General features: G+C 34.7%; 2 protein-coding genes across 2 annotated transcripts; one reads left to right on the top strand and one right to left on the bottom strand.

Moving 5' to 3' along the window:
* The first annotated feature begins 1846 nt into the window (after positions 1 to 1846).
* LOC114722216 (salicylic acid-binding protein 2) lies at positions 1847 to 3435 on the top strand. Its single transcript, XM_028908180.1, has 4 exons — positions 1847 to 2385; positions 2528 to 2653; positions 2808 to 3083; positions 3310 to 3435. The coding sequence occupies exons 1-4, from the start codon at positions 2011 to 2013 to the stop codon at positions 3433 to 3435; spliced, it is 903 nt and encodes a 300-aa protein (XP_028764013.1). The 5' UTR covers positions 1847 to 2010.
* Positions 3436 to 5637: 2202 nt separating this feature from the next.
* Positions 5638 to 9090, bottom strand: LOC114722222 (salicylic acid-binding protein 2). Its single transcript, XM_028908190.1, has 3 exons — positions 8461 to 9090; positions 7975 to 8103; positions 5638 to 6117 (listed from the first exon to the last, which is right to left on the bottom strand). Exons 1-3 carry the CDS (start codon positions 8827 to 8829, stop codon positions 5824 to 5826), a joined length of 792 nt encoding a protein of 263 aa, XP_028764023.1. The 5' UTR covers positions 8830 to 9090; the 3' UTR covers positions 5638 to 5823.
* Positions 9091 to 9736: the final 646 nt, after the last annotated feature.

Raw genomic sequence — 9736 nt, 5'->3', positions numbered from 1 at the left:
ATCTTGTTTCGATTTATATAAAAAAAATTTTAAAATATTTTTAAGGTTTTCAGACTCCCCTAACGTGTGCTTTAAACCCCTCTTCTTTGCCTTATTCTCAAAAACTGAAAACTTATACCATTTTGATTTAATATGCTAACAGCATTAAACATATAGATATATACACATATCTTTAAAAATTAATTTCAGATTGATTTATGTGTTATTTAGGATGATTTCCTTTCCTTTATCATTTCCTGAATTGAACCGCACTCTCGGATTCACAGTGACGGGGAGTGGCTCATATCCTGGCTTCACACACAAATCGCGCTGCAAGGATTCAGTAGTATGTTTACTCGTGGAGATAAGCCAGTAATTAAACACTAAACAAGCGATATTACTTTCTCTAGACAGACAAATAATTGAGGGATGCTGATGCGGTGCCAGTACCAGATCTCTGGGCATGAACCACGTCCTCATTGAAAACGAAATCCAGTTCCCTTCCATATCTGCGGAGCCTTGTATCCAAAAATAAAAAAAACAAAAAAAAAACCTATGGCGTCTATTGGACGCGCAGGAAACCAAATCTTATCATTTCAATAAGCTTTTCAGGGCAATGACCGGCGCGTCCGCATTCCGTGCTCAGCATTCAAAGCGCCATTTGGGCGCTGAGCGGGACCCAAGGTTTTTTTTGGTTGCTTTTTCCCCTTTTTACTGTTCATATTAAAAAATATACATGCATGAAAATTATTTTTGGTTTAAGCTTCAAAGTATTTTTTTTTCAGGTATATTTATTATTCCAAAATATTGTGTTTTATCTAACACGCTGAACAATTTTTTTTCTAGATTTACCCCACATTTTAAAGTATTTTCTTTTATAATTATCCAACATTCTAAATTATTTTCCAGGCAAGTTCAGCATTCTAGAAATATTTTTTGATTCATCCATCACTGTGAAATATCTTGTCGCATCTAGTGTCCTAAAATTTTTTGTAATTTATCCAGTGCTTTAAAATGTTTTTCAGATACATCAGTATTTTTACTGAATTCACATAAAAGAATATTTTAGAACATTGGATGAAACTTAAACCAAAAATAAATTTAATATATATTACTTTCGATCTTTAATAAGAGTTAGATAACTAATTTGAGTATATTAAAAAACTAGTTAAATTAGTTATTATAATAAATAGGTATTTTTTTAAAATATTTTTACTAATTAAATGTATTGGCTGAAACTACCATTATTACAATGATTATTTTGAAAAAATAAATAAAAATAAAAATAAAATAAATAAAATCTTATTATGAAAATCAAAATAAAAACTAAATAAACTCTTATATTAAGAATTAGAAATAATATTTTTTTGTGATGAACAAAGAAAAAAAAAAAACAAAAACAAAAAAGTAAGGCCTCGCACCGGTCAGCACTCACAACCCCCGGCGTTGTGAGTGCTGAGCACGGAACGTGGTCCATGACTGACAGGTCCTTCTCTGTGCGTCCTTTAGTCTTGTTTACAATAATTCACAGGGATTAAAAAGTCAGGACAAAATTTAAACCAAACTTCCCACTCTTTCCACGCTCTACTAAGGTCCTTCTCTGTGCGTCCTTTAGTCTCTGTGTGTGTGTGGGGTGTATGGACCACCGTATACATTTATATATTTATCTCTTTATATTATTTAATTAATTTTGATTATTTTTTATTTTTTTTTTTGGTTCATACTCATAAGTCATGTCACTTGTCTACCCACCATCCATACATTCTGCTGTCGTATACTCCTTTCATTCTGATAGAGAAGCACACGTAAGTCCATTCAGCTGTTGGCCAGGGTCAAGGTGCGCTCAGCAGCTTGAAATATTTACCTAGTCTATTTACCTAGTGTTCTAAATTATTGCGGAAATTTTCTCTCTCATTTTGTCCCCCTTCGCCAAGTGGCCTTCAAATCTGACCCGCTTCTTCTCTATATCCTCTTGATCCTTCAACATAAAGAGCGAGGAAGTAGCCAGGAGGGGCACAATACCAAACTAAAATGTGTCCAGAAAACATGGAGAAAAAGCATTATGTCCTGGTGCATGGTGCTTGCCATGGAGCATGGAGTTGGTACAAGCTCAAGCCACGTCTCGAATCCGCCGGCCACCTCGTCTCGGTGCTGGACATGGCGGCTTCCGGCATCCACCCCGCCAAAATTGAAGATCTCGCTTCTATGTCCGATTACTCTGAGCCCTTGCTGAAGTTGTTGGCCTCCCTCCCTCCCAATGAAAAGGTCGTTCTTGTGGGTCATAGCTTTGCAGGCATGAACTTGGCCGTCGCCATTGACCGATTCCCGGACAAGGTATCTCTGGCTGTTTTTTTGGCCGCTTTCATGCCCGATACACAACATAAACCATCCTATGTCCTGGAACAGGTATGTTTCTCGCTCATCCTCAACACCAAATAATTAATAATCTGCCGCTTTACAGCACACACGTTAACGCAAGTCCTGTTGAAAATCGAATGCTGCTTTCTCGTTCGTCCTGGATTGGATTGGACTTTTGTTCATGAAACAGTACAATGAGAGGACGCCGGCCGAAGAATGGACGGACATAAAATTTCGTCAATGCGGAAGCATAACCACCCTGTTGTTTGGACCCGAGTCCTTGTCCTCCAAGATCTATCAACTCTCTCCCACGGAGGTATCTTTCTTTCTGCTTGTATTAATTTAGTGCACAAGAGGCCCCAACTTCCAGGATAATGGAAGCAAATTTCCGAAAGTGAAATCCACGCTGCACGTTAGGCTAGAATTGTGCGTTGATGGATTTTTGTGTTAGAGGGAATTAAATTTTGCAGGATCTTGAATTGGCCAAGGCGTTGATTAGGCCGGGCTCCCTATTTCTGGAGGACTTGTCCAAAGTGAACAACTTCTCTGAGGAGGGATACGGCTCGGTTCCACGTGGTTACATTGTTTGCGATGAGGACAAGTTGATTCCGTTGAAATTTCAGCAATGGATGATCCAGAACTTTGGGGTTGATGAGACTGTGGAAATCAAAGGCGCAGATCATATGGCCATGCTTTCCAAGCCTCAAGAACTGTGCCATGCCGGATTTGCATTGGGTGCTCATCAGGTGATGAGCACCCAATGCTCATCACCCATCTGGACGGTCCAGATCAGATCTGGACGGTCCAGATTTATTTTTATTTTTTTAAAAATAATTATTTTAATAGGTATAAGATAAAAAATAAAGATAATCTCATAACTATCATTTTTTAAAAATATAATTTTTTCTATTTTAAAATAATTATTTAATGATATTAAATTTGGACCGTCCACATTAAATCTGAACGGTCCAGATTGCTCGTCAGGTGATGAGCATTGGGTGCTCATCACCTGATGAGCACCAAATGGGAACCCGTGCCATGCCCTCCTGGCTATCGCTTCAAAGTATGATTAGATTTATTAATGTCGTTGCTGTGTGAGTACTTTCGTTTTTGTTTTTCTTTTCGAAGTTTCTCGGTGGCGGCAATAAGAGTGGTCAGTAAAGTGGGGTTTCGGGCTTTCCGCAAACTTGGAATTAGAAGAAACGGTCTCTGACTTGGATTCTGTTTCTGCTTGATTTTCTATTTCGCACGCACGAGAGAGAGGAAGAAATATCTTGATCCAAAATATAGGCCATACCCTCTGGTTTTGTTTATATATAAGTCATGTTTTATATGAATTAAGAAAAATTTTAAATTTTATTTATTATGCATTGAAATTCAACAGTTTTCTAATTTTATTTTTATTTAATATTTATTATTATTTATAAAAACAAAATCAACATAATAATAAATGAAAAGTAATATTATATATTTACATGAAAAGAAATTTCTTTTTTCTTTATAAATATGATCAAAAAAAGTTCTTCTCTTTTTGCCTAACAAGTAGAGGCAGAGTAGTATCTTGGAATGAATTGCTTTGTGACTTGATGAACTTGCAAGCTTTGTAGTTTTGCATTGGAGAAGAAAGAAGACTCCTAATTCAGTATAGGTGTGATCTGAAATATTGGAGACCAAACTCAGAATTACGATTGGATGATTTGGCCCAAAAAAAATTTCGTACTAATTGTTCTTGATAGCATATCCAAGTTCGGAGCATAGCTTCCCTCTAAATTTATATTTTGCATTATGACCGTCCAGCCTCCTACGTTTAATTTAATAGGTTTAGCCGTTTAGGATGGGTTGTCATCGAGGAAAAAGAAGAGCTCCTTCCTTTTAAATCTTCTACGTGTAAAAAAGGAAGAGAAGAAACAATTTTTAGTTTTTTACTGCTGAGTGCATATTTGAGAAAGTTTAGAATAAATTTGCTCATGTTTTATAAAAAATATTTTCATATGTTTATCTTAAATCACTCTATTTCTATTTATAGACACTTAAATCTCTAGCCTGAAAACAAAAAATACATTAAATTATATTGATTTTTTTCACATTTGCTTTTATTAAGAGAAGCATATTAAAAATATATTTTATATTTCCTATCACCTATTTACTCTATCTTTCTCTTTGTGTTTATTAAATCAACAAATGCAAACTTGAAAAAGGCTTATTAATTATACAACAAATGAGTTATATTTAAAAATAATTTTTTCTAAATGACTTATAAATAGAAATAAAGTAATATTCATATAAAATGATTTAAAATATCAATCCAAACGTCCTCTAATTCTGTTAGAAAACTCAGAAAAGATTTCAGTTTACAGAACTGTTAGGAAAGACTTTTTGTCTTGACTTTTGAATTGGTATCAAAGATAAGAACGAATCAAATCGATGTTCATTTGGCATCTTTCAACCGTCTACGTGCTCTAAGCCTCTAACAGAACACTAACTTTGTCTAGGTGGCACTCCTCAATTAAGTTGTAATTATCAACGTATCCCTCATTACATTTGATCCTTCTCCGTAATACCTGTCTCCTCCGTGTTCGTGACAGGTTCACTAGTGGGCTTCACTCACCAGTGGTAATAAATACTCTTTTTTATTTTATTGATTTACTTTCAACATATTTTATCTCCAAAAAATATAAATATTATTAGTTTTATATTAAAATTTACTTATTTTTTAATTTTATTTTTATTTAATATACACTGGTTGTCATCAAAATAAAGGTTGCACAGTAATAAATGGAAATTAAAATTATATACTGATATAGAAAATGTTATAAAATGACTTGTAAATGGGACAAAACATATTCTATTTTTATTTTATAATATCTCCTGTCTTTAATATAAGAGTTAGTTTAACATTCAATTTGATCCTAAATATAAGACGACTCTAATCCAGTTTATCTCTTATATTTATCTGTTTTTTTAAGTAGTTATTGTATTAGTTGCACATATTAAAAGTTTAATTAAATAATAGTTTTAACTAATACACATGATTAGTAAGGATATTAAAAAAATACATATTTATTACAAGTAACTAACTTGACAAACTTTTTTAATATACTCAAATTAGTAATTATAGGACTAAAAGAGTTTTATTGGATCCTTTATCCTATCATGTCATGAATATAAATAACGCTAAAAGAATTTATTTTAATATTAAATATAAAGTCTTGATGCATTTTATCTTTAAATTTATAATTTGTTAAAATTATCATATTAACCACACATATTAAATACATTTTCTATCAAGTGAGTACTTTCTTATATAAATAATTAAAATAAATATTTTTTCAACCTTACTTTTAGAGCAGTAATAATCTGGACAGCATATAAGTTTTCAAGTCATGGGTCCGAGAGATTAAAATCCACGGGCCATGATGTGTTTCTTTATCAAAACAAAAGGGACGAGTTGCTAAGAATTGATGACAAACTATGGTCGGTGGTAAACTACAGGTAAGCGGAGGCTATGTGTTGGAGGTGCGAAGAAAGGTGTGAAGGATTGGAGAACATGATCATGTGATCAGAAGCAGAGACGAAGACGTTGATGTGTTGAGCATTTGGGTGTTTCCGAACCATCCACTTCTGAAACTCTGCCTTCAGTACTTTGTCTTCCTCGCACACTACGTACACAGTAGCAACGCTTCCAAACTTATCTCTTGTCACTTTGGTTTGGCGTGCCAACACTTCTTCGTCCCCGTAGAGCCGAGTTGGTCTCACCAGTGTCGTCGCCAGGCTCAAGTCCTGCTCCCACATCAATCATCCCATCCATTAATGCCATTGACATATATGTTTGTTCATCATAAACCAATAATTCGCATCATAGACAGGGCAGAGAGGTTGCGAGCTGATCAGGTCATGGCTAACGGCGAAAAGCCACTTCAATGTTTCGCTGGTGGTTGAGGGGCATTGAGGGCGCAAGCAAAATGATTGGCAGAGAATAATGGCGCAGTGATTTTAATGCTTATGAATATAATAGTATTAAATGACATAATGTTAATTACTCTGCTGCTAGATCAAAGTGACGACCCAAAACTTCATGATGAATGATGTGATGAGGGGAAAAGTTAAATTCTAAGTGGCCTTAATTACTGATCAAGGGAATCAAGCTTAATGTATCTGTTATCCATTAGGCTTCCATCTTTTGCTTTGTGCGAGATTTTACAATGGACCCATTGACCTAGAAAGGAATGGGTCGGCTTTGTGCATTAAAAAAATGTTTGAGTGAAATCCAACCGTTTTAGAAGTAATTCTACAGATTTGAAGATAAATATGTGAAAAAAATTGTGCCCACTTACATAAAAATACATTTTAAAAGTGTTTTGAGGATCTCCCAACCCACTCTCTAAATATCAAATATGTACTAGAGAGGCTTTGATAACAGATCTTCGAGGTTCTTAAACTATATAGTGATACCAACGGAGTTATTAATTACTCTCCTGGTCAATATATAATATAAGACATTGGTTAAAAGAAAGTTATGATCCAAAATATAAGACGTTGTTAAGATGCTTAATGTGATTTTTTCCACTTTTATTACTATTAAATATAAGAGAGAGAAGAGAGGTAATAAAAATGTAACATTAAAAGCAACTTTTAACATTTTTATGGATAAAAAAGAAAATTTTATTATCTTAGGACATATTTAATGACTAAACTTTCATTTCTTGCTATGTGAGAAAAGTTAATCAATTTCTTATGTTATGGATAAGAGGGAATACTGGTTAATGTATCTATCAGTTTCATATCTTTGTTATATTTATTTACTATTTCTTCCCCCCTATAATATAAGAAGTTGATTAACTTTTCTCATATACCAAAACGAGAGTTTAGTCATTAAATGTGTGCCTAAAATGATATATATATTTTTTTCTATTTTACCCCTAAAGAAATCACAAAATTATTTTTAATGTTACACTTTTATTATCCTTCATCTCTCTCTTTTCTTTCTCATATTTAATATAGGCAAAAGTGATAAGATCACATTAATTATTTTAGCATGTATTTTGGAATGCAATTTTTTTTTAACCGACATCTTATATTATCGACTGGAGGGAGTAGTTATTACTTAAACTGCCAAGATGGATTGAATTCGATAACTGATTTTCAGAGACATTTCAAATTTGAAATTCATTATAAGTAAATTATAAAATTACGAAAATAACTAAACACATTAGACACTCGGCAACCTTTTTATTATAAGGAAATAATACACCTATCTATCTACGTTTTTTTGATTGTTTTTGTCTCTAAGCCAGACAAAAATGATCAATCATTCAAATCAGTAAATCAATACACCCACACACAAAACGCCGAGCATGAAGCGCCGTACCATTCAAAAGGCATTAGTCTTGAAATTTTCCCAGCTGCTCATACCCACTTCTAAAAAGCTAAATTTATTTGAATCGAAATAATAATGACACATATTAAATATTTAAAAATGTGGTATAGATTTTTGAATTCTGGAGAGAGAAGTGTTTTTTTTCCTCCTACTAGGCACACATATTTTCTTATTGAACATAATTTTGTTTAAGACACGGCGAGGCATTCAGACACCACTCCCAGTGGGCACAGATTTTGAATGCAAAGTTGAAGAATTACCTCAGGAGGGGAGAGGTTGTACAACTTGGATGCCAAAAAATGGGGCCCAAATAAAAGGTGCCCATTTGGATTGGGGCCCTCCTCATAAACAATCTCGGAGTCCATATTGGAATCCAACCTTCGTTGATACTGCCAAATGCCAAATGACATGTGTGACAATCTTTTGTAAACGAAGTAACTCAGTACAATGTTGATGCATGTTAATGCCAGTCGCAATTTGTACCAAAAAGGCAAAAGAATGGAGGGGTTTGGATAAAATCAAAATTATAATTTTAAAAATACTTTTACAATATATAAACTAAACACGTGGAGGAGCTGTCAAACACGCAAAAGGAGAAGTTGAAAACGTAACCAAAATCAACACTCGCTCTCAACCTCGCCTCGCCTTACCTTCACTCCCATGAAGTGGCAAAAACACAACCTAATCTATATTCTATTGCGGTGAGTGATCAAAGAGACAGAGATGGTGGGGGGGAAGGAGGTGACCTCGTGGATAAGAGAGACGGCGCTAAGGTCAGGAGAAGGCATGAAGGCTGCCACGAACACAGCAGCGGCAATCTTGTGGGGGAAGCGTTCCATGGCCACTGATATGCAGAGGCCACCAAAGCTGTGACCCACTAATATCACTCTCTCCTCTGCCTCCATGCGCTCCATCAACTCCATTAAAGGCTCCACATACTCTTCAAACGAACTCAGCTCCTGCACCTGCTTGGGGTGGACACCAGAAGCAGCCAGGTCCAGAGTCGTCACCTTGTGGCCTCCTGATTTCAGAAGAGGGACAACCTTGTACCAACACCATCCCCCATGGCATGATCCGTGAACCAACACAAAGTGCCTCTTCTTCCCCTTTTCCATTATTGCCACTTCTCCTTCTGCCTTCCTTCGCCTTCACCTCTGCTCTCATTATATAGAAGGACAGAAAGAATAATTATTAAACGTTTTACATAGTAGCAATTTTCCAGCTGCCCTGCCCGTCTTTACTAGCCATTGGTCAGCATGCCGTCACGTTTCTTTGGCTTCGACGGCATTCCTTCTTTTTCCATCTCGACTTTTATTACAGATATTCTCTCTCCTATGCAATTTTTTTGTCTTTTTTGTTGTTTTTCCCAGCTAGGGTAATTTATATCGTCCTTTCCCTCTCTCAATCGGCGCATCTTTACTTAGCTTGGTTGGTCTGAAAATACATGGGCATGACCCTAAAAATCCTGAAGAGTTCTGCTAAAACTGTACAAAAATCAAAATATCTGTTAGCGTGGTAATCTCTATTGTTTCGGTGATATTATTCTATCTATAATATTACTCCTATTCACTTTTTATAATAGATTTGATGTATCTTATAATTATAATGGAATCTCCTCAATCCTAGACTAAAATATGAGATAGTTAAGCGGTTTGCATCCCTTCTATACTATGAATTTACATTAGGCGCTCATCAGTTTTGATGAATACTCAATACTCATCAAATCTGAACTGTCTAGATCTGATCTGAACGGTCTATATTTATTTTTATTTTTTAAAAATAATTATTTTAATAGGTATAGGATAAAAAATAAAAATAATCTCTTAACTATAATTTTTTTTCTATTTTAAAATAATTATTTAATAATATTAAATCTAGACCGTTCAGATAGTCCAGATTGCTCATTAGATGATGAGCATTGGATGCTCATCCAATGAGGACCAATATACTATATATGTTTTTGGGGCTAAGGGGCTTTACCCATTTGAAGGCATAGAAGTTTTCACTAGCCTTTTGCTAGTC

This window comes from Neltuma alba, unplaced genomic scaffold (assembly GCF_004799145.2).
Source record: "Neltuma alba isolate B1F8T4 unplaced genomic scaffold, ASM479914v2 tig00012086_pilon, whole genome shotgun sequence".
NCBI lineage: Eukaryota > Viridiplantae > Streptophyta > Magnoliopsida > Fabales > Fabaceae > Neltuma > Neltuma alba.
This window is presented reverse-complemented; position numbering and strand designations above follow the sequence as displayed.